The sequence below is a fragment of the Salvelinus namaycush genome, chromosome 30 (assembly GCF_016432855.1).
Source record: "Salvelinus namaycush isolate Seneca chromosome 30, SaNama_1.0, whole genome shotgun sequence".
Classification (NCBI taxonomy): domain Eukaryota; kingdom Metazoa; phylum Chordata; class Actinopteri; order Salmoniformes; family Salmonidae; genus Salvelinus; species Salvelinus namaycush.
Window position 1 is genome coordinate 3016260 of NC_052336.1, and position 24691 is coordinate 3040950.

The 24691-nt window shown below is 45.7% G+C and overlaps 1 protein-coding gene across 1 annotated transcript in view; it reads left to right on the top strand.

The window, feature by feature from the left end:
* Positions 1-24691, top strand: part of LOC120024769 (pro-interleukin-16-like) — a 75929-nt gene that overhangs the window by 13862 nt on the left and 37376 nt on the right. The window contains exons 3-4 of the mRNA XM_038969055.1: positions 7826-7994; positions 8196-8466. Of these exons, the coding sequence (XP_038824983.1) occupies positions 7826-7994; positions 8196-8466 (440 nt within the window). The remainder of the gene's footprint in view (positions 1-7825; positions 7995-8195; positions 8467-24691) is intronic.

Here is a 24691-nt window from a genome sequence, read left to right on the forward strand (position 1 = left end):
AGAGAAGGGGGAGGAGAGAGAGAGATAGAGAAAGGGAGGAGAGACAGAGGAGGGAGAGGAGAGAGCGAGAGAGAGAGAGAGAGAGTGAGATAGAGAGAGAGAGAGATAGAAAAGGGGAGGAGAGACAGAGGAGGGAGAGAGACAGAGAGAGAGAGACAGAGATAGAGAAGGGAGGAGGTAGAGAGAGAGAGAGAGAGAGAGAAAGGGGAGGAGAGAGAGACAGAAGGGGGAGGAGAGAGAGAGATAGAGAAAGGGAGGAGAGACAGAGGAGGGAGAGGAGAGAGCGAGAGAGAGAGAGTGAGATAGAGAGAGAGAGCGAGATAGAGAAAGGGAGGAGAGACAGAGAAGGGAGAGAGAAAGATACGTGGGGATGAGAGACAGAGAGGTCACGGGCAGCAGTGAACAGTAAACAGAGAAAGATAGAGAGGGAGACCTTCAACAAACAAAAGACAAGGATATCCCTACCGGCCAAACCCTCCCTAACCTGGACGACGCTGGGCCAATTGTGCGTCGCCCCCCCGGTCGCGGCCAGCTGCGACAGAGCCTGGGCTCGAACCCAGAGTCTCTTAGACCACTGCGCCACCCGGGAGGCCCTCTTGGGCATTATTGACAGGCATTATTGCAGAGAATTGCTCTCTCTCCAGATGACTCTATGGAATGATTTACATTCCAAGCTGTCTGGTTTCTTTCATTATTGCAGTTGGTCTCAAAAACAGGCATCATTCCTCCATGAATGAAGTGTTTTGTAAATGATCTAGTTCGCTGGGCTGGGGACATTGAGTACCCAATGTTATTTTGAAGCGGCACTGATAGCCATTTTTATTGGTTGTGTGACACCATCAGAACAACAACAAACCAATCATGCGTACTTTCATGTCTCCTGACGAATGAGGGGATTCTACTTATGCCCTGGCCCTGCCCTGGGGTGAACCGGGTTAGCGTTGATTACATTCGTTCTGGAACCAGGATCACTCCTCGACATGAGCCAGGTGCCCCGTTTTGGCCGACCGCAAAGTTGTCTCAAAACAAAAGTGGCGTAGGTTATTAAGCACGTGGAGTGATGAGTAGGATTCTGTGTTTTTACATGCAGACGGGTTTGCTTTTGATAAAAAGGCTTTATCTGCTTCCCAATTAAAACTAGTTACAAAAAATCTAACATAGATTTGATGGAAAAAATATGTTTCTGAACGATGCATCATGCTGCCTTGTTGACGACCAGCTGACTGGCTAGCTAATAAACATACTGTGCAGAAAATCTTCAAATCTTTGTTTTACACAATGTCATATCTCAGTACACAATGTATGTAGCCTGCTGTATGTAGCCCGATGTATGTATCCTGCTGTATGTAGCCTTCTGTATGTAGCCTGCTGTATGTAGCCTGCTGTATGTAGCCTGCTGTATGTAGCCTGCTGTATGTAGACTGCTGTATGTAGCCTTCTGTATGTATCCTGCTGTATGTAGCCTGCTGTATGTAGCCTGCTGTATGTAGCCTGCTGTATGTAGCCTGCTGTATGTAGCCTGCTGTATGTAGCTTTCTGTATGTATCTTGCTGTATGTATCTTGCTGTATGTAGCCTGCTGTATGTAGCCTGCTGTATGTAGCCTACTGTATGTAGCCTGCTGTATGTAGGCTTCTGTATGTATCTTGCTGTATGTAGCCTGCTGTATGTAGCCCGCTGTATGTAGCCTGCTGTATGTAGCCTGCTGTATGAAGCCTGCTGTATGTGGCCTGCTGTATGTAGCCTGCTGTATGTAGACTGCTGTATGTAGCCTTCTGTATGTATCCTGCTGTATGTAGCCTTCTGTATGTAGCCTGCTGTATGTAGCCTGCTGTATGTAGCCTTCTGTATGTAGCCTGCTGTATGTAGCCTGCTGTATGTAGCCCGCTGTATGTAGACGGCTGTATGTAGCCTTCTGTATGTATCCTGCTGTATGTAGCCTGCTGTATGTAGCCTGCTGTATGTAGCCTGCTGTATGTAGCCCGCTGTATGTAGACTGCTGTATACTTAGATACGTGTTTCTGACTTGAGCGAAACAAAGATCCATTTAAAGCAACATCTATAATGCATATGCAGGGTCATCATATAGGTTTGTTATGGTGAGAGAGAAGCAGTTAGTCAGGAGACCTTCACTTCTACTATTAGTGTGACAGACACACCAACTTCCAATTCGTACTACTACTACTGGACTATACTTCTAGTATTAATAATACTCTCCACTATTATACTACTGGACTATACTTCTAGTACTAATAATAGTGTCCACTATTATAGTACTGGACTATACTTCTAGTACTAATAATACTCTCCACTATTATAGTACTGGACTATACTTCTAGTACTAATACTACTCTCCACTATTATAGTACTGGACTACTTCTAGCACAAATAATACTCTCCATTATACTTGGACTATACTTCCAGTACTAATAATACTCTCCATTATACTTGGACTATACTTCTCGTACTAATAATACTCTCTAGTGTTACTACTATTGGACTATACTTCGAGTACTAATACTACCCCCCCACTATTATACTGCTGGATCATACTTCTAGCACTAATAATACTCTCCACTATTATACTACTGGACTATACTTCTAATACTAATAATACTCTCCACGATTATACTACCGGACTATACGTCGGATACTAATAATACTCTCCACTATTATACTACTGGACTATACTTCTAATACTAATAATACTCTCCACTATTATACTACTGGACTATACTTCTAATACTAATAATACTCTCCACTTTTATACTACTGAACTATACTTATGATACTAATAATACTGTTCACTATTACTACTACTGGACTATACTTCTAGTACTAATAATATTCTCCACTATTATTGCTGCTGGACTATACCTCTAACACCAATAATACTCTCCACCGTTATTACTTTTGGACTATGCATCCGATATCAATAATACTCTCCACTATTATACTACTGGACTATAATTCTAATACTAATAATACTATCCACCATTATACCACAGCACTATACTTCTAGTACTAATAATACTCTCCAGTATTATTACTACTGTACTATACTTCTGATACTAATAATACTCTCCACTATTATACTACTGGACTATACTTCTGATACTAATAATACTGTTCACTATTATTACTACTGGCCTATACTTCTAATACTAATAATACGCTCCACTATTACTACTACTGGACTATACTTCTAGTACTAATAATACTCTCCATTATTATTACTGCTGGACTATACTTCTAATACTAACAGTACTCTCCACTTTTACTACTACTACTACTACTACTGCTGCAGCGGTACACTTTTATACCATTTACAGGTATGCATCGGTAAATCAAATCAAATATTATTTGTCACTTGCTTCGAAAACAACAGGTGTAGACTAACAGTGAAATGCTTTCTTACGGGTCCTTCCCAACGATGCAGAGAAAAAGATTGAAAAGTAAAACACGTAATAATAAGTGTTATAACACTTTACTTGACATCTAGCATTATAACACTTTATGACACGGTCATAACTATGTCATAATATGTCATAACAGCTGGTATAACTTGTCAAACCTGTCATAATATGGTTAGAACAGAGTCATGACACATTTAGACCTGTTGTGACATATATTGTGTTATTTTATGGCTGGTTATGACACCTGCATAAGAACCCACAAAACCTACCACACAAGGCAAAACATTCCTTTGCATCATAGCCTACTTGTCAACAGTATGTCTATGTTATCTAACATTTTCTGAAATTGACCATGTTAAATTATCATTGTAATTGAGCACACATTGATGTCAGACATGCACCTACCCTAATGCTCTGTTGCTGATGACTGGGGTGAATGCAGGAGCAGATTTCAGGAGCAGGACAAGACACCCTCTTTTTGATTGATTCCTGACATCAGGGCATGTACGTGATAGGCCTATCTGGCTTATATGATTATGATGGTCATAATGCTTCTTGACAGTGTCATAAAGTGTATTTTCTACAAGTTATTCAAAATACGATGAAAACAAACGACTGTGAAGAATTTATTACAACAACAACAAAGAATTTAAGAAACAAACTTTCAAACGAAAAGGACATTTCTTGGCAGGGAAAAAACACATTTGAATAAATATGGGTTTTGACACTCTTATGTAGGTGTCATAACCAGCCATAAAATAACACAATATGTGTCACAACAGGTGTAAAAAGATTGTTAATGACAGTGCTATGACATATTATCACATGGTTATGATTGTGTTATAACGTTATGGCGCTAGTTGTCAAGGAAAGTGTTACCAAAGTAATAATAGATACACAATGACTAACTATAACTTGTCTATATACAAGGGGTACCAGTACTGAGTTGATGATAACTTGTCTATATACAGTTAAAGTCGGAAGTTTACATACACTTAGGTTGGAGTCATTAAAACTAGTTTTTCAACCACTCCACAAATTTTGTTGTTAACAAACTATAGTTTCGGCAAGTCGGTTAGGACATCTACTTTGTGCATGACACAAGTCATTTTTCCAACAATTGTTTACAGACAGATTATTTCACTTCCAGTGGGTCAGAAGTTTACATACACTAAGTTGACTGTGCCTTTAAACAGCTTGGAAAATTCCCAAAAATGATGTCATGGCTTTAGAAGCTTCTGATAGGCTAATTGACATCATTTTGGGTCAATTGCAGGTGTACCTGTGGATGTATTTCAAGGCCTACCTTCAAACTCTGTGCCTCTTTGCTTGACATCATGGGAAAATCAAAAGAAATCAGCCAAGACCTCAGAAAAAATTGTAGACCTCCACAAGTCCGGTTCATCCTTGGGAGCAATTTTCAAACGCCTAAAGGTACCACGTTCATTTGTACAAACAATAGAATGCAAGTATAAACACCATGAGACCACGCAGCCATCATTCTACTCAGGAAGGAAACACGTTCTGTCTCCTAGAGATAAAAGTACTTTGGTGCGAAAAGTGCAAATCAATCCCAGAACAATAGCAGAAGACCTTGTGAAGATGCTGGAGGAAACGGGTACAAAAGTATCTATACCCACAGTAAAATGAGTCCTATATCGACGTAACCTGAAAGGCCGCTCAGCGAGGAAGAAGGCACTGCTCCAAAACCACCTTAAAAAAGCCAGGCTACGGTTTGCAACTGCACATGGGGACAAAGATCGTACTTTTTGGAGAAATGTCCTCTTGTCTGATGAAACAAAAATAGAACTGTTTGGCCATGATGACCATCGTTATGTTTGGAGGAAAAGGGGGGATGCTTGCAAGCCGAAGAACACCATCCCAACCGTGAAGCACGGGGGTGTCACGACTCCCACCGAAGGTGGCTCCTCTTCCTGTTCGGGCGGCGCTCGGCGGTCGTCGTCACCAGTCTACTAGCTGCCACCGATCCCTTTTCCCTTTTCTGTTGGTTTTGTCTTATTGGTTACACCTGTTTCTTGTTTAGGTTTTCGTTGGGCTATTCAAGCCGGTAATGCCCGCCTGCTTTTTGTGCGGGCTTATTTTCCTCTGTTCATGTTTGTGGTTGTGCGTTTTTCTTGGTTTTCTCCGGACTGGTTGGGTCCTGGTTTTGGGCCGGTATTGTTATTGCGCCTGGTGTTTTGGCATGACCATTTTCCTGCGCCGGAATAAAACATTGTCCTTTACCCTCTGCTTCCTGCGCCTGACTCCGCACCCACTACGCATAGAATTGCGTTACAGGGGGTGGCAGCATCATGTTGTGGGGGTGCTTTGCTGCAGGAGGGACCGGTGCACTTCACAAAATAGATGGCATCATGAAGACGGAAAATTATGTGGATATATTGAAGCAACATCTCAAGACATCAGTCAGGAAGTTAAAGCTTGTTCGCAAATGGGTCTTCCAAATGGACAATGACCCCAAGCATACTTCCAAAGTTGTTGCAAAATGCCTTCAGGACAACAAAGTCAAGGTATTGGAGTGGCCATCACAAAGCCCTGACCTGAATCCTATAGAACATTTGTGGGCAGAACTTAAAAAGCGTGTGCGAGCAAGGAGGCCTACAAACCTGACTCTGTCAGGGGGAATGGGCCAAAATTCACCCAGCTTGTTGTGGGAAGCTTGTGCAAGGCTACCTGAAACGTTTGACCAGAATTAAACAATTTAAAGGCAATGCTACCAAATACTAATTGAGTGTATGTAAACTTCTGACCCACTGGGAATGTGATGAAAGAAATAAAAGCTGAAATTAATCATTCTCTCTACAATTATTCTGATATTTCACATTCTTAAAGCGGTGATCCTAACTGCCCTAACCAGGGAATTTTTCCTTGGATTAAATGTCAGGAATTGTGAAAAACTGAGTTTAAATGTATTTGGCTAAGGTGTGTGTAAACTTCCGACTTCAACTGTACAAGGGGTACCAGTACTAAGTTGATGTGCAGGGGGATGAGGTCATTGAGGTAGACGTACAGTACCAGTCAAAAGTTTGGACACACCTTCTCATTCAAGGGTTTTTCTTTATTTCACTATTTTCTACATTATAGAATAATAGTGAAGACATCAAAACTATGAAATAACACATATGGAATCATGCACTGTAGTAACCAAAAAATTATATTTTAGATTTTAGATTCTTCAAAGTAGCCACCCTTTGCCTTGATGATGCACACTCTTGGCATCCTCTCAACCAGCTTAATGAGGTAGTCACCTGGAATGCATTTCAATTAGCAGGTGTGCCTTGTTAAAAGTTAATTTGTGGAATTTCTTTCCTTCTTAATGCATTTGAGCCAATCAGTTGTGTTGTGACAAGGTAATGGTGATATACAGAAAACAGCCCTATTTGGTAAAAGACCAAGTCCATATTATGGCAAGAACAGCTCAAATAAGCAAAGAGAAACGACGGGTCATCATTACGACGGTCCATTAGAAAATAGTAAAAATGAAGAAAAACCCTTGAATGAGTAGCTGTGTCCAAACTTTTGACTGGTACTGTACATGTAACTACACTCTTAGAAAGAGGTGCTATCTAGAACCTTAAAGGGTTCTTTGACTGTCCCCAGAGGATAACCCTTTGAAGAACTATTTTTGGTTCCAGGTAGAACCCTTTTGGGTTCTATGTAGAACCCTTTCTACAGAGGGTTCTACATGAAACCCAAAAGAGTTCTAACTGGAACAAAAAAGGGTACTCCTATGCGGACAGCCGAAGAACCCTTTTGGAACTCTTTTTTTCTAAGAGTGTAGGAATAAGGTGACTAGACAACAGGGTAGATAATAAACAGTAGCAGGTTTTCCCATTCTAAGTTATGCACTCCAAATGGCACCTTATTCCCTAATTAGTGCACTACTTGTCACCAGGGCTCATAAGGCCAATTGGGAGGCACTTTGTGAGCCCAGAACAATCACAGTGCAGATCTCCGTTAGTGTAGTTACTGTAAGTTCATGGTATCCGTGACCTCAAATCCCGTGGGAAGGAGCTTTGGTGTGTGTGTCCGTGCCCATGTGTGCAGTGTGTACAGTGTGTGCAGTGTGAATGTTAGGAGTCTGAATAAGCCATATTCAGGAGGCTCTAGCAGCAACATCCTGCTGTTTTCAGGGAAGAAAAGATCTCTTATCTCTAACTCCACCATTGCTTCAGCAGATTCTCAGAACACTTATGACACACACAAGCACACAAGCATGCACGGCACACAGACGCACACAGACACACACATACACACGTACACATACACACACACAGACAGGCTTCCTAATTGAATTTCCGAATTTCCCTGCAGAGTGTCCCTCTCCATTAGCCTGTGTGCCGGCCGGGAGGAGTGTGTGTGAGAGTGTGTTAGCACCACATTCACACGCAGCACACACACACACTCTAACGGCCATGCCCCAGAGATACTCCTACCAGAAGAGGAAAGCCAGCACGGCAGCAGCTCGGAGGATGGAGAGGCGAGGCAGGGACTCTGGGAAGACCAACAACACCAACACTAGCCACAGCCACCGCTCCAAGAAGCTAGCCATGCTCTCCAGGTATGGAATCTGTTTGTTGCACACAGCTCGTCAGGCTGGTTGATTTGGCTGATTGGTTAAAGGCTGGTTAAAGCCAACGTGTAGCGGAATTACAGAACAGCCTCGCTGGGTGTCTAATGCCTTTTTGGTTGGAATACCAGGTACAGTAGCAACGGTTTACCTTTTCCTTTTCCTTTTACTTCTTCTTCTTCTTCTCTCCAGGTCCCTGATCCTCTGTCACTCCAGGGCCAGTGATGACTGCCCCAGCCCCGAAGAGAGACCGCCAGGGGGGGGCTGGGAGGGAGACGGGGGCTTGGGGAGAGATGGGAAGGGGGACAGGGAGGTGGAGAGGTCCCGGAAGAAGATCCAGGAAGGACCCCAGGAGAGTGGAGGAACTATGCAGGCATCTACACAGCCACCTGTAGGGGCCACCAACACACTCAGGGCTACAGGAGAACACAAGAGGAATATGAGGAGGTCCTTCAGTATCAAGGTCTGAATGGGGGTTATTTGCTTATCACATTATGGCGTTTTGTTTGGACATTTCAATGATATATTACATCATATGTGGCGCTAAGCCAACAGGGTTGCTGTTTGCAAAGTGGCATTAACAATGTATGTCTCCTGGTCCTGAATTATGACTGTTATGCACTAAGTGCTATCTTTGCATTGGCTGTTTTTATCAATGCATTTGTAGAAATAATGTGAAAAGATGTTTTATGCACATAATAATTGTTAATGCACATCAAACACAGTATCACTTAACTAGGAGAACTATGATAAGAAGTTTGAATGAATCTGGAAAAACAGAAAATGTATGTCAGTCCAGTCCCTCAGTCCCTATTGGTCAGACATGTAGATCTTTTCTCAGCTGACAGCTAGGCATCAACATGGGTTAGCATACCGTGTTCATCTACCGTACATGTTGAGAGTTCAGGCTGTTACTGCTACTCCCAGAGGAACCAAGCTGAACACTCCGGCCTTCACAAGCATATGACTTCCTTCTTGTTATGTGTGCTGGGTAGAGAGTGTTAGTTGCTCAAAATGGGTCTGATACTCACTTGAAACACGGACATTCTCAAAAATCATGCATTGAAGGCAATGGGAGATTTGTGAGTGGGAAATGAATAATGCATGTCGATCTCAAGTTAGGTTTCGTCTCAATATGAAAAGCATTTAGGAGAAAAAATATACAACACAGTATTGTATCTGAAGATTGAGTCCAGAGTATGAAGAACTCCTGGTCCTGCCCATAATATAGTCTGGAATGTGTTCCTCTAGTCATCTCTGTCTGGACTGTGTTTCTTGTGCAAATGCATAACAGCAATCACATGGCCTATGTGTCAGAGGGCTGAGTGCTGCTGTTGGGCCTGTTTAACTCACACACAAAGACAGTGTTTGTTGTGAACCAGGGGAGGGAGAGAGGCATTAGGCCATAGTGGAAGTAGAGACATGTTAACTAGCTAACACAAGGCTATGAGGACATTGTACTGATGTCATAGAGCCTTGGGACAATGTGGCCATGTTCAAATAATGAATAAATGCGCCCTTCGTTCCTTCATCCCTCCCCTATTATGGGGATAACCTCCCCTCCCCAGGTTATGACTGGTCTGTTAGTCTTCCTCCTAGCTATGTGTTATAAGATAAAAGCCTCACATCTGTCAGTAGTTGTGAACTCACCTGGCTGATTCTATTCAGGCCAATCTTCAGCCAGATTGATGTCAGGAATTACTGTTCCATAGAAGACTGATTATATTCAGGCCAATATTTAGCCAGATTGATGTCAGGAATTACTGTTCCATAGAAGACTGATTATATTCAGGCCAATATTAAGCCAGATTGATGTCAGGAATTACTGTTCCATAGAAGACTGATTATATTCAGGCCAATATTTAGCCAGATTGATGTCAGGAATTACTGTTCCATAGAAGACTGATTATATTCAGGCCAATATTTAGCCCGATTGATGTCAGGAATTACTGTTCCATAGAAGACTGATTATATTCAGGCCAATATTAAGCCAGATTGATGTCAGGAATTACTGTTCCATAGAAGACTGATTATATTCAGGCCAATATTAAGCCAGATTGATGTCAGGAATTACTGTTCCATAGAAGACTGATTATATTCAGGCCAATATTAAGCCAGATTGATGTCAGGAATGACTGTTCCATAGAAGACTGATTATATTCAGGCCAATATTAAGCCAGATTGATGTCAGGAATTACTGTTCCATAGAAGACTGATTATATTCAGGCCAATATTTAGCCAGATTGATGTCAGGAATTACTGTTCCATAGAAGACTGATTATATTCAGGCCAATATTAAGCCAGATTGATGTCAGGAATTACTGTTCCATAGAAGACTGATTATATTCAGGCCAATATTTAGCCAGATTGATGTCAGGAATTACTGTTCCATAGAAGACTGATTATATTCAGGCCAATATTAAGCCAGATTGATGTCAGGAATTACTGTTCCATAGAAGACTGATTATATTCAGGCCAATATTAAGCCAGATTGATGTCAGGAAGTAGTGTTCAGTGGCAGACTGATTATATTCAGGCCAATATTAAGCCAGATTGATGTCAGGAATTACTGTTCCATAGAAGACTGATTATATTCAGGCCAATATTAAGCCAGATTGATGTCAGGAATTACTGTTCCATAGAAGACTGATTATATTCAGGCCAATATTAAGCCAGATTGATGTCAGGAATTACTGTTCCGTAGCAGAACATAAATCAGAGTTCATGAATGAATGAACGCTACTTACTTCATCATTAGGATAACATGAGGACTATGTCACAAGACAATGTGATCCTATGGACATTCAGAGAGAACCCCAAGGTTACCCTAAAGTTTATGAATGAACTCTACTCATCAACGTTAGGTGGATTCCATGTCAACTCATTAAGAATTCATTTGTTGATACTGAAGCGGAAGGCTGTCATATAAAAACTGTCATACAAAAGTCCTACTGTTGATTATGACAAGACACACCTGGTGGGTGAGACAGAGGAGAGAGCTTGTTAGTGTCCACCCGGTCACAAATGAATTGAGAAGTTCACATAGAAAAAAAGTATTGATTCCTTTTTCAAATCAACCCCTGAATTGGCCTGGGAGAAATGGAATTGAGCCCAATCCTGCTACTCTGAGCTGACAGAAGGCTATGTCACAGGACAGTCGATAACAGACATTCAGATATATGGAAAAAGATCACAAGTGAAACAAACATTGAGCAGACATTCACTGTGTTTTTACATTGTTTTGTATTTATATCCTGTGCCACATTAGAATGTGTGTTTAATACCTCTGGGTTGTTGTTCTTTATATTCAGATAGAGATATATAATGGAAGAATGAGAAACATTGAACGGGTTATGGAGAGGGGGTTCCTTGTGCTGCAGGTTACAGTTTTACCCACCAGCCCAGACTCAGCCACAGTACCGCACAGTCAGACTACAGCATTTTACCTCAAACAATGTGAAGCCATAGTGGGTGTGGGGCAATACCTTTACTACGGTTCCAAACATGGCTCCTGCATTTCATAAGGACAATGTCTTGTTAGATTTAAGTTAATCATATGGTTCTCTTTAAAAAGGAGCCTAAACACACTAGTGGTTGTCTCATAAAGGTAACTTACACACACTGTGGTACAGTTCATAGACCTATAAACGCTCTACTACTCTGCTATTTGTTCTGAAGCTGTCAACCCGTTAACTCAAGGTCTAGATTTGGTCATAAAGCTGGCTTTTATAACCCTGCATAGAGGTGCCCTTGTGTTGGCTCTGCTGGACTGGACTGTGTTGGTGTAAGAAAAGGCCAGGGGTGCCATATGTATCTAACGTCTCAGAGTAGGAGAGCTGATTTAGGATCAGCTTTGCCTTTTAGATCACGATGAATAAGATAATACAGATAGGGGTGACCTGATCCTAGATCAGCACTCCTACTCTGAGCTGCTCGATACATATGCAGTATATGTACAGTGGCCCTAAAGTTGTACGGTGGCCCTAATGGTCAAATTAGCTTTGTTCCAGGCAATGTGTTGCCTTAACCCCTCTGAAGATCCATCCCCAACTTCCCTGGTTTTAGTCTCTGAACAAACATATTTCATGCTATCGTAATATGTTGAAACCATCCATATGAACCATTCAAATCAGCATAATGCGGCTTCATCAACTGAGTGCTAGCCTTTTCACATACTTGTATCGCTCCTTGACTTATAACACCCTTGTGTCATGTTTTGTCATTGATCATCATGTCTTGTCCCTGTGCTTCCCTCTGCTGGTCTTATTAGGTTCTTTCCCTCTTTCTATCCCTCTCTCTCCCCCTCCCTCTCTCCCTCTCTCGCTCTCTCTCTCTATCGTTCCGTTCCTGCTCCCAGCTGTTTCCCATTCTCCTAACTACCTCATTTACTCTTTCACACCTGTCCCCTATTTTACCCTCTGATTAGAGTCCCTATTTCTCCCTCTGTCTTCCGCTTCTGTCCTTGTCGGATTCTTGTTTGATGTTTGCTGTTCTGTGTCCTTGTTCCGCCCTGTCGTGTTTTTGCCTTCTTCAGATGCTGCGTGTGAGCAGGTGTCTATGTCAGCTACGGCCTGTGCCTTCCTGAAGCGACCTGCAGTCTGTGGTCGCGTCTCCAGTCGTTCCTCTCTTCTGACGAGAGGATTTCAGTTTCCTGTTTTGGATTTACCTTTGATAATATCCAGGAGAATCATTGTTTGTTTAAGACTGGAATAAAGACTCTGTTTCTATTACGTCGCTTTTGGGTCCTCATTCACCAGCATAACAGAAGAATCCGACCAAGAATGGACCCAGCGACTACGGATTCTCGCAACACTGCCGTCGAGTTCCAGGGAGCAATGCTCGGCAGACACGAGCAGGAATTGTCTGCTGCTCGTCATGCCGTTGAGACCCTGGCCGCTCAGGTCTCCGACCTCTCAGGACAGTTTCAGAGTCTTCGTCTCGTGCCACCAGCTACTTCCTGGTCTTCCGAGTCTCCGGAACCTAGGGTTAATAACCCACCATGTTACTCTGGGCAACCCACTGAGTGTCGCTCCTTTCTCACCCAGTGTGATATTGTGTTCTCTCTCCAGCCCAACACATACTCAAGAGAGAGAGCTCGGATCGCTTACGTCATATCACTCCTTACTGGTCGGGCTCGGGAGTGGGGCACAGCTATCTGGGAGGCAAGGGTTGAGTGTTCTAACGATTATCAGAACTTTAAAGAGGAGATGATACGGGTTTTTGATCGTTCAGTTTTTGGGAAGGAGGCTTCCAGGGCCCTGGCTTCCCTATGTCAAGGTGATCGATCCATAACGGATTACTCTATAGAGTTTCGCACTCTTGCTGCCTCCAGTGACTGGAACGAGCCGGCGTTGCTCGCTCGTTTTCTGGAGGGACTCCACGCTGAGGTTAAGGATGAGATTCTCTCCCGGGAGGTTCCTTCCAGCGTGGACTCTTTGATTGCACTCGCCATCCGCATAGAACGACGGGTAGATCTTCGTCACCGAGCTCGTGGAAGAGAGCTCGCGTTAACGGTGTTCCCCCTCTCCGCATCTCAACCATCTCCTCCCACCGGCTCAGAGACTGAGCCCATGCAGCTGGGAGGTATTCGCATCTCGACTAAGGAGAGGGAACGGAGAATCACCAACCGCCTTTGCCTCTATTGCGGTTCTGCTGGACATTTTGTCATGTCATGTCCAGTAAAAGGCCAGAGCTCATCAGTAAGCGGAGGGCTACTGGTGAGCGCTACTACTCAGGTCTCTCCATCAAGATCCTGTACTACCTTGTCGGTCCATCTACGCTGGACCGGTTCGGCTGCTTCCTGCAGTGCCTTGATAGACTCTGGGGCTGAGGGTTGTTTTATGGACGAAGCATGGGCTCGGAAACATGACATTCCTCTCAGACAGTTAGGGAAGCCCACGCCCATGTTCGCCTTAGATGGTAGTCTTCTCCCCAGTATCAGATGTGAGACACTACCTTTAACCCTCACAGTATCTGGTAACCACAGTGAGACCATTTCCTTTTTGATTTTTCGTTCACCTTTTACACCTGTTGTTTTGGGTCATCCCTGGCTAGTATGTCATAATCCTTCTATTAATTGGTCTAGTAATTCTATCCTATCCTGGAACGTTTCTTGTCATGTGAAGTGTTTAATGTCTGCTATCCCTCCTGTTTCTTCTGTCCCCTCTTCTCAGGAGGAACCTGGTGATTTGACAGGAGTGCCGGAGGAATATCATGATCTGCGCACGGTCTTCAGTCGGTCCAGAGCCAACTCTCTTCCTCCTCACCGGTCGTATGATTGTTGTATTGATCTCCTTCCGGGGACCACTCCTCCTCGGGGTAGACTATACTCTCTGTCGGCTCCCGAACGTAAGGCTCTCGAGGATTATCTGTCTGTTTCTCTCGACGCCGGTACCGTGGTGCCTTCTTCCTCTCCCGCCGGAGCGGGGTTTTTTTTTGTTAAGAAGAAGGACGGTACTCTGCGCCCCTGCGTGGATTATCGAGGGTTGAATGACATAACGGTTAAGAATCGTTATCCGCTTCCCCTTATGTCGTCAGCCTTCGAGATTCTGCAGGGAGCCAGGTTCTTTACTAAGTTGGACCTTCGTAACGCTTACCATCTCGTGCGCATCAGAGAGGGGGACGAGTGGAAAACGGCGTTTAACACTCCGTTAGGGCATTTTGAATACCGGGTTCTGCCGTTCGGTCTCGCTAATGCTCCAGCTGTCTTTCAGGCATTAGTTAATGATGTACTGAGAGACATGCTGAACATCTTTGTTTTCGTTTACCTTGACGATATCCTGATTTTTTCACCGTCACTCGAGATTCATGTTCAGCACGTTCGACGTGTACTCCAGCGCCTTTTAGAGAATTGTCTCTACGTGAAGGCTGAGAAGTGCGCCTTTCATGTCTCCTCTGTCACATTTCTCGGTTCTGTTATTTCCGCTGAAGGCATTCAGATGGATCCCGCTAAGGTCCAGGCTGTCAGCGATTGGCCCGTTCCTAAGTCACGTGTCGAGTTGCAGCGCTTTCTCGGTTTCGCTAATTTCTATCGGCGTTTCATTCGTAATTTCGGTCAAGTGGCTGCTCCTCTCACAGCTCTGACTTCTGTCAAGACGTGCTTTAAGTGGTCCGGTTCCGCCCAGGGAGCTTTTGATCTCCTCAAGAAGCGTTTTACATCCGCTCCTATCCTTGTTACTCCTGACGTCACTAAACAATTTATTGTCGAGGTTGACGCTTCAGAGGTGGGCGTGGGAGCCATTCTGTCCCAGCGCTTCCAGTCTGACGATAAGGTCCATCCTTGCGCTTATTTTTCTCATCGCCTATCGCCATCGGAACGCAACTATGATGTGGGTAACCGCGAACTGCTCGCCATCCGCTTAGCCCTAGGCGAATGGCGACAGTGGTTGGAGGGGGCGACCGTCCCTTTTGTCGTTTGGACTGACCATAAGAACCTTGAGTACATCCGTTCTGCCAAACGACTTAATGCACGTCAAGCTCGTTGGGCGTTGTTTTTCGCTCGTTTCGAGTTCGTGATTTCTTATCGCCCGGGAAATAAGAACACCAAGCCTGATGCCTTATCCCGTCTCTTTAGTTCTTCTGTGGCTTCTACCGACCCCGAGGGGATTCTCCCTGAGGGGCGTGTTGTCGGGTTGACTGTCTGGGGAATTGAGAGACAGGTAAAGCAAGCACTCACTCACACTGCGTCGCCGCGCGCTTGTCCTAGTAACCTTCTGTTCGTTCCTGTCTCTACTCGTCTGGCTGTTCTTCAGTGGGCTCACTCTGCCAAGTTAGCTGGCCACCCCGGCGTTCGGGGTACGCTTGCTTCTATTCGCCAGCGGTTTTGGTGGCCTACTCAGGAGCGTGACACGCGCCGTTTCGTGGCTGCTTGTTCGGACTGCGCGCAGACTAAGTCAGGTAACTCTCCTCCTGCCGGTCGTCTCAGACCGCTTCCCATTCCTTCTCGACCATGGTCTCACATCGCCTTAGACTTTATTACCGGTCTGCCTTCGTCTGCGGGGAAGACTGTGATTCTTACGGTTGTCGATAGGTTCTCTAAGGCGGCACATTTCATTCCCCTCGCTAAGCTTCCTTCCGCTAAGGAGACGGCACAAATCATCATTGAGAATGTGTTCAGAATTCATGGCCTCCCGTTAGACGCCGTTTCAGACAGAGGCCCGCAATTCACGTCACAGTTTTGGAGGGAGTTCTGTCGTTTGATTGGTGCTTCCGTCAGTCTCTCTTCCGGGTTTCATCCCCAGTCTAACGGTCAAGCAGAAAGGGCCAATCAGTCGATTGGTCGCATATTACGCAGCCTTTCTTTTCGAAACCCTGCGTCTTGGGCAGAACAGCTCCCCTGGGCAGAATACGCTCACAACTCGCTTCCTTCGTCTGCTACCGGGCTATCTCCGTTTCAGAGTAGTCTTGGGTACCAGCCTCCTCTGTTCTCGTCCCAGCTCGCCGAGTCCAGCGTTCCCTCCGCTCAGGCTTTTGTCCAACGTTGTGAGCGCACCTGGAGGAGGGTCAGGTCTGCACTTTGCCGTTACAGGGCGCAGACTGTGAGAGCCGCCAACAAACGTAGGATTAAGAGCCCTAGGTATTGTCGCGGTCAGAGAGTGTGGCTTTCCACTCGTAACCTTCCCCTTACGACAGCTTCTCGCAAGTTGACTCCGCGGTTCATTGGTCCGTTCCGTGTCTCTCAGGTCGTCAATCCTGTCGCTGTGCGACTGCTTCTTCCGCGACATCTTCGTCGCGTCCACCCTGTCTTCCATGTCTCCTGTGTCAAGCCTTTTCTTCGCGCCCCCGTTCGTCTTCCCTCCCCCCCCCCCGTCCTTGTCGAGGGCGCACCTATTTACAAGGTACGGAAGATCATGGACATGCGTTCTCGGGGACGTGGTCACCAGTACTTAGTGGATTGGGAGGGTTACGGTCCTGAGGAGAGGAGTTGGGTTCCATCTCGGGACGTGCTGGACCGTTCGTTGATTGATGATTTCCTCCGTTGCCGCCAGGGTTCCTCCTCGAGTGCGCCAGGAGGCGCTCGGTGAGTGGGGGGGTACTGTCATGTTTTGTCATTGATCATCATGTCTTGTCCCTGTGCTTCCCTCTGCTGGTCTTATTAGGTTCTTTCCCTCTTTCTATCCCTCTCTCTCCCCCTCCCTCTCTCCCTCTCTCGCTCTCTCTCTCTATCGTTCCGTTCCTGCTCCCAGCTGTTTCCCATTCTCCTAACTACCTCATTTACTCTTTCACACCTGTCCCCTATTTTACCCTCTGATTAGAGTCCCTATTTCTCCCTCTGTCTTCCGCTTCTGTCCTTGTCGGATTCTTGTTTGATGTTTGCTGTTCTGTGTCCTTGTTCCGCCCTGTCGTGTTTTTGCCTTCTTCAGATGCTGCGTGTGAGCAGGTGTCTATGTCAGCTACGGCCTGTGCCTTCCTGAAGCGACCTGCAGTCTGTGGTCGCGTCTCCAGTCGTTCCTCTCTTCTGACGAGAGGATTTCAGTTTCCTGTTTTGGATTTACCTTTGATAATATCCAGGAGAATCATTGTTTGTTTAAGACTGGAATAAAGACTCTGTTTCTATTACGTCGCTTTTGGGTCCTCATTCACCAGCATAACACCTTGTCTAATGAATGGCGCCGGAGAAGAAGGCTGACATTTTACTTGTTCCTATCCAATTGTGTTTTTTTGTTTGTTTCTTTGCGTTGTTTGTAACTTATTTTGTAACTTATTTTGTACATAATGTTGCTGCTACCGTCTCTTATGGACATCAGAACGGAGATTACTCACAACGATCTGGCAGAATCCTATTTTTCCTTTAACGAGTCTGACAAGCCCAACGTGAATGATATACAGCTTTCCCGGGAACAGGCCCAGATCCCCGTCATTTGCGTGAAGAGAAGGCGGAGAAAAAGGGGCCAGAGGGTGGGCTGCCTTCTGAGAATTTGTAGGCGATCGAAAAAACCACCACTGCCTTCCATTCTGCTAGCACACGTGCAATCTTTGGAAAATAAAATAGATGACCTACGTGGAAGATTAAACTACCAATGGGACATTCAAAACTGTAATATCTTATGCTTCACGGAGTCGTGGCTGAACGACAACATTATCAACATACAGCTGGCTGGTTATACGCTGTATCGGCAGGATAGAACAGCGGCGTCTGGTAAGACAAGGGGCGGCGGACTATGTATTCTTGTAAATAACAGCTGGTGCAGGATATCTAAGGAAGTCTTGAGTATCTCATGATAAGCTATAGACCACACCATCTACCTAGAGAGTTTTTATCTGTGTTTTTCGTAGCTGTCTACATACCACCACAGACTGAGGCTGACACTAAGACCGTTAGTTGTATTCCGCCATAAGCAAACAGGAAAACGCTCACCCAGAGGCGGTGCTCATAGTAGCTGGGGACTTTAATGCAGGCAAACTTAAATCGGTCTTACCAAATTTCTATCAGCATGTTAAATGTGCAACCAGAGGGAAAAACCTCTGGACCACCTTTACTCCACACACAGAGACGCATACAAAGCTCTCCCTCGCCCTCCATTTGGCAAATCTGACCATAATTCTATCCTCCTGATTCCTGCTTACAGGCAAAAATTAAAGCAGGAAGCACCAGTAACTCAATCAATAAAAAGTGGTCAGATGAAGCAGATGCTAAGCTACATGACTGTTTTGCTAGCACAGACTGGAATATGTTCCGGGATTGCTCCGATGGCATTGAGCAGTACACCACATCAGTCATTGGCTTCATCAATAAGTGCATCGATGACGTCGTCCCCACAGTGACCGTACGTGCATACCCCAACCAGAAGCCATGGATGACAGGCAACATCAGCAGTGAGCTAAAGGCTAGAGCTGCCGCTTTCAAGGAACGAGACTCTAACCCGGAAGCTTATAAGAAATCCTGCTATGCCCTCCGACGAACCGTTAAACAGGCAAAGCGTCAATTCAGGACTAATATCGAATCGTACTACACCGACTCTGACGCTCATCGGATGTGGCAGGACTTGCAAACCATACAGACTACAAAGGGAAGCACAGCCGAGAGCTGCCCAATGACACGAGCCTATCAGACGAGCTAAACTACTTCTATGCTCGCTTCGATGCAAATAACACTGAAACATGCATGAGAGCACCAGCTGTTCCGGAAGACTGTGTGATCATGCTCTCCACAGCCGATGTGAGTAAGACCTTTAAACAGGTCAACATTCACAAGGCCGCAGGGCCAGACGGATTACCATGACATGTACTGCGAGCATGCGCTGACCACCTGGCAAATGTCTTCACTGACATTTTCAACCTCTCCCTGTCCGAGTCTGTAATAACAGCATGTTTTAAGCAGACCACCATAGTCTCTGTGCCCAAGAACACTAAGGTAGCCTGCATAAATGACTACCGACCCGTAGCACTCACGTCTGTAGCCATGAAATGCATTGAATGGCTGGTCATGGCTCACATCAACACCATTATCCCAGAAGCCCTAGACCCACTCCAATTTGCATACCACCCCAACAGATCCACAGATGATGCCATGTCTATTGCACGCCACACTGCCCTTTCCCACCTATTAATGCTATTCATTGACTACAGCTCAGCATTCAACACCATAGTGCCCTACTAAACGCCTCCCTCTGAAACTGGATCCCGGACTTCCTGACGGGCCGCCCCCAGGTGGTAAGGGTAGGTAACAACACATCCGCCACAGTGATCCTCAACACGGGGGCCCCTCAGGGGTGTGTGCTCAGTCCCCTCCTCTACTCCCTGTTCACTCATGACAGCATGGCCAGGCACGACTCCAACACCATCATTAAGTTTGCCGATGACACAACAGTGGTCGGCCTGATCAACGACAACAACGAGACAGCCTATAGGGAGGAGGTCAGAGACCTGGCTGTGTAGTGCCAGGACAACAACCTCTCCCTCAACGTGATCAAGACAAAGGAGATGATAGTGGACTACAGGACAAAGAGGGCCGAGCACGCCCCCATTCTCATCGATGGGGCTGTAGTGGAGCAGGTTGAGAGCTTCAAGTTCCTTGGTGTCCACATCACCAACAAACTAACATGGTCCAAGCACACCAAGACAGTCGTGAAGAGGGCACGACAAAACCTATTCCCCCTCAGGAGACTGAAAAAACTTGGCAAGGGTCCTCAGATCCTCAAAAGGTTCTACAGCTGCACCATCGAGAGTATCCTGACTGGTCGCATCACTGCCTGGTATGGCAACTGTTCGGCCTCCGACTGCAAGGCACTACAGAGGGTAGTGCATACGGCCCAGTACATCACTGGGGCAAAGCTTCCTGCATCCAGGACCTCTTTACCAGGCGGCGTCAGAGTAAGGCCCTATAAATTGTCAAAGACTCCAGCCACCCTAGTTATAGACTATTCTTTCTGCTACCGCACTGCAAGCAGTACCGGAATGCCAAGTCTAGGTCCAAGAGGTTTCTAAACAGCTTCTACCCCTGAGCCATAAGACTCCTGAACATCTAATCAAATGGCTACCCAGACAATTTGCATTGCCCCCACCCCCCCTTTTACACCCCTGCTACTCTCTGTTGTTATCATCTATGCATAATCACTTTAATAACTCTACCTACATGTACCTGTAAGGTCTACTACACCTGTTGTATTCAGCATCTCACTGTAAGGTCTACTACACCTGTTGTATTCCGCATCTCACTGTAAGGTCTACTACACCTGTTGTATTCAGCATTTTACTGTAAGGTCTACTACACCTGTTGTATTCAGCATCTCACTGTAAGGTCTACTACACCTGTTGTATTCAGCATTTCACTGTAAGGTCTACTACACCTGTTGTATTCAGCATTTCACTGTAAGGTCTACGACACCTGTTGTATTCAGCATCTCACTGTAAGGTCTACGACACCTGTTGTATTCAGCATTTCACTGTAAGGTCTACTACACCTGTTGTATTCAGCATCTCACTGTAAGGTCTACTACACCTGTTGTATTCAGCATTTCACTGTAAGGTCTACTACACCTGTTGTATTCGGCGCATGTGACTAATAACATCTGATTTGATTTGAAGAAAACAAAGTTGAGCATGTTGGAACCTCATCTCTCCTGGGACTGTATTGGAGCAGGAGAGTACTGCCCCTGCATAGATACCCCCCTTGTGCTAACTATCTGTCCTATTGGCATAGGAGAGTACTGCCCCTGCATAGATACCCCCCTTGTGCTAACGCTCTGTCCTATTGGCACAGGAGAGTACTGCCCCTGCATAGATATCCCCTTGTGCTAACGCTCTGTCCTATTGGCACAGGAGAGTACTGCCCCTGCATAGATATCCCCTTGTGCTAACGCTCTGTCATTTTGGCACAAGAGAGTACTGCCCCTGCATAGATATCCCCTTGTGCTAACGCTCTGTCCTATTGGCACAGGAGAGTACTGCCCCTGCATAGATACCCCCCTTGTGCTAACGCTCTGTCCTATTGGCACAGGAGAGTACTGCCCCTGCATAGATACCCTCCTTGTGCTAACGCTCTGTCCTATTGGCACAGGAGAGTACTTCCCCTGCATAGATGCCCTCCTTGGTCTAACGCTCTGTCCTATTGGCACAGGAGAGTACTGCCCCTGCATAGATACCCTCCTTGTGCTAACGCTCTGTCCTATTGGCACAGGAGAGTACTGCCCCTGCATAGATACCCTCCTTGTGCTAACGCTCTGTCCTATTGGCACAGGAGAGTACTGACCCTGCATAGATACCCCCTTGTGCTAGCTATCTGTCCTATTGGCACAGGAGAGTACTGCCCCTGCATAGATATCCCCTTGTGCTAACTATCTGTTCTATTGGCACAGGAGAGTACTGCCCCTGCATAGATATCCCCTTGTGCTAACTATCTGTCCTATTGGCACAGGAGAGTACTGCCCCTGCATAGATACCCCCTTGTGCTAACACTCTGTCCTATTGGCACAGGAGAGTACTGCCCCTGCATAGATACCCCCCTTGTGCTAACTATCTGTCCTATTGGCACAGGAGAGTACTTCCCCTGCATAGATATCCCCTTGTGCTAACTCTCTGTCCTATTGGTGCAGGAGAATTCTACCCCTGCATAGATATCCCCTTGTGCTAACGCTCTGTCCTATTGGCACAGGAGAGTACTGCCCCTGCATAGATATCCCCTTGTGCTAACTATCTGTCCTATTGGTGCAGGAGAGCAGTATCTGGAGGATGTGTGTAACGACGGGGGCGGGTGAGGAGGGTCTGGGCCGACAGACTGGCGATAGCAGCCCCCAGACGGAGGACAAAGAACCCAGTGTGGAGCGAGGGAGGAAGGGAGGAGGGGATGGACACAGGTAGCCATACAGCCATACAGATATAAGCGGACTGCTATAATGCTTTATTACTTGTTGTAAGCATGTCTGTGCCTTTATAATGTCTTCTTAAAGGGATACGTCGGGATTATATCAATGAGGTTCTTTATATACACTATATATACAAAAGTATGTGGACACCCCTTCAAATTAGTGGATTTGGCTATTTCAGCCACACCCGTTGCTGACAGGTGAGTAAAATCGAGCACACAGCCATGCAATCTCCATAGACATTGGCAGTAGAATGGCCTTACTGAAGAGCTCAGTGACTTTCAACGTGGCATCGTCATAGGATGCCACCTTTCCAACAAGTCAGTTCGTCAAATTTTTGCCCTGCTAGAGCTGCCCGGTCAACTGTAAGTGCTGTTATTGTGAAGTGGAAACGTTTAGGAGCAACAACGGCTCAGCCGCAAAGCGGTAGGCTACACAAGCTCACATAACGGGACCACCATGTGCTCAAGCACGTAGCGTGTAAAAATCATCTGTCCTCGGTTGCAACACTCACTACCGGGTTCCAAACTGCCTCGGGAAGCAACGTCAGCACAAGAACTGTTCGTCAGGAGCTTCATGAAATGGGTTTCCATAGCCGAGCAGCCACATACAAGCCTAAGATCACCGTGCGCAATGCCAAGCGTCGGCTGGAATGGTGTAAAGCTTGCTGACATTTGACTCTGGAGCAGTGGAAACGCATTCTCTGGAGTGATGAATCACGCTTCACCATCTGGTAGTCCAACGGACTAATCTGGATTTGGCGGATGCCAAGAGAATGCTTCCTGCCCCAATGCATAGTGCCAACTGTAAAGTTTGGTGGAGGAGGAATAATGGTCTGGGGCTGTTTTTCATGGTTCGGACTAGGCTCCTTAGTTCCAGTGAAGGGAAATCTTAACGCTACAGCATACAATGACATTCTAGGCCAGTGGTTCCCAACTTTTTTGCTTACTGTACCACCAACTGAATTTTGCTTTGCCCGGAGTACCCCTGAAATACCCCCTCATGTGCATTTTACCAGTAGACCTATGGTCTCATGCGTCTTCTCATGTAACCCTTGAGGATAGGCCAAACACCTCCAGGGGTCCTAGTACCCCTGGTTGGGAACCACTGTTCTAGACGATTCTGTGCTTCCAAGTTTGTGGCAACAGTTTAGGGAAGGACCTTTCCTGTTTCAGCATGACTATGCCCCCTTGTACAAAGCTTGGTCCATTCAGAAATTGTTTGTCGAGATACGTGTGGAAGAACTTGACTGGCCTGCACAGAGCCCTTACCTCAACCTCATCGAACACCTTTGGGATGAATTAGAACGCCGACTGCGAGCCTGGCCTTATCGCCCAACATCAGTGCCGGGCCTCACTGATACTGTTGTGGCTGAATGGAAGCAAGTCCCAACAATGCAATGTTCCAACATCTAATAGAAAGCCTTCCCAGAAGGGGGCTTTTATAGCAGCAAAGGGGAGACCAACTCCATATTAATGTCCATGAATTTGTAATGAGATGTTCAACGAGCAGGTGTCCACATACTTTTGGTCATGTAGTGTTCTTCCCCAGAGTCAGATGAACTCATGGATAATATTTGTATGTCTCTGTGTCCAGCATGAAGGAAGTTAGAGGTACTTTTGCGAGCCAATGCTAACTAGCATTAGTGCAATTACTGGAAGTCTATGGGTATCTACTAGCATGCTTCATACTGGACACAGAGACATACAAATGGTATCCATGAGTTCATCTGATTCTGGGGAGGTAGATAAAGGGCCTCATTGCCAAAATCCCGAAGTATCCCTTTCAGGTTTATTATTATTATGTTATGTCTTTCTATGTAATACATTTTGAACTGATTCAACATGGCTGTTAGCATAGTGCATTATACCTGTCAGTTCATGGTTTTTCTAAGATGGCCGTACCAGGTCTTGTGTACATCAGATTGGGGAATGCATGCAGCAGATTGCCAAAGTGTACTGGTTAATGCACCCACACTGCCAAACAACAGTGGCTATTTTGCTATGTTTAGTTCTCAGAGAAAAGCTTCAAAGACATTTCCCTGAAGCTTCTGTCTAACTGTCTTTCTTCCTGCCTCTCCTGGAGCAGTTACCTTCAGAGTACAGACACGCTTGCACCTTTTAACGGACAGTGTCTGAACGGCCATGCCAGGACAGAGGGGGAGAGGCAGGCCAAGAACGGCCATGCTGCAAGGACAGAGGGGGAGGGAGGGAGGCAGGCCGCCTCCAGGAACAGCCACATAACAGCCTACAGTGAGGTAGCGCCACTCACATCCCACTTGTTCTGTTGCTGAAATGAAGAAAAAATAAAATACCAGACCTGGGTTCATACCAGACCTGGGTTCAAATCGTATTTGTTTTACTTCAAATACTTTGAGCCTGCTTG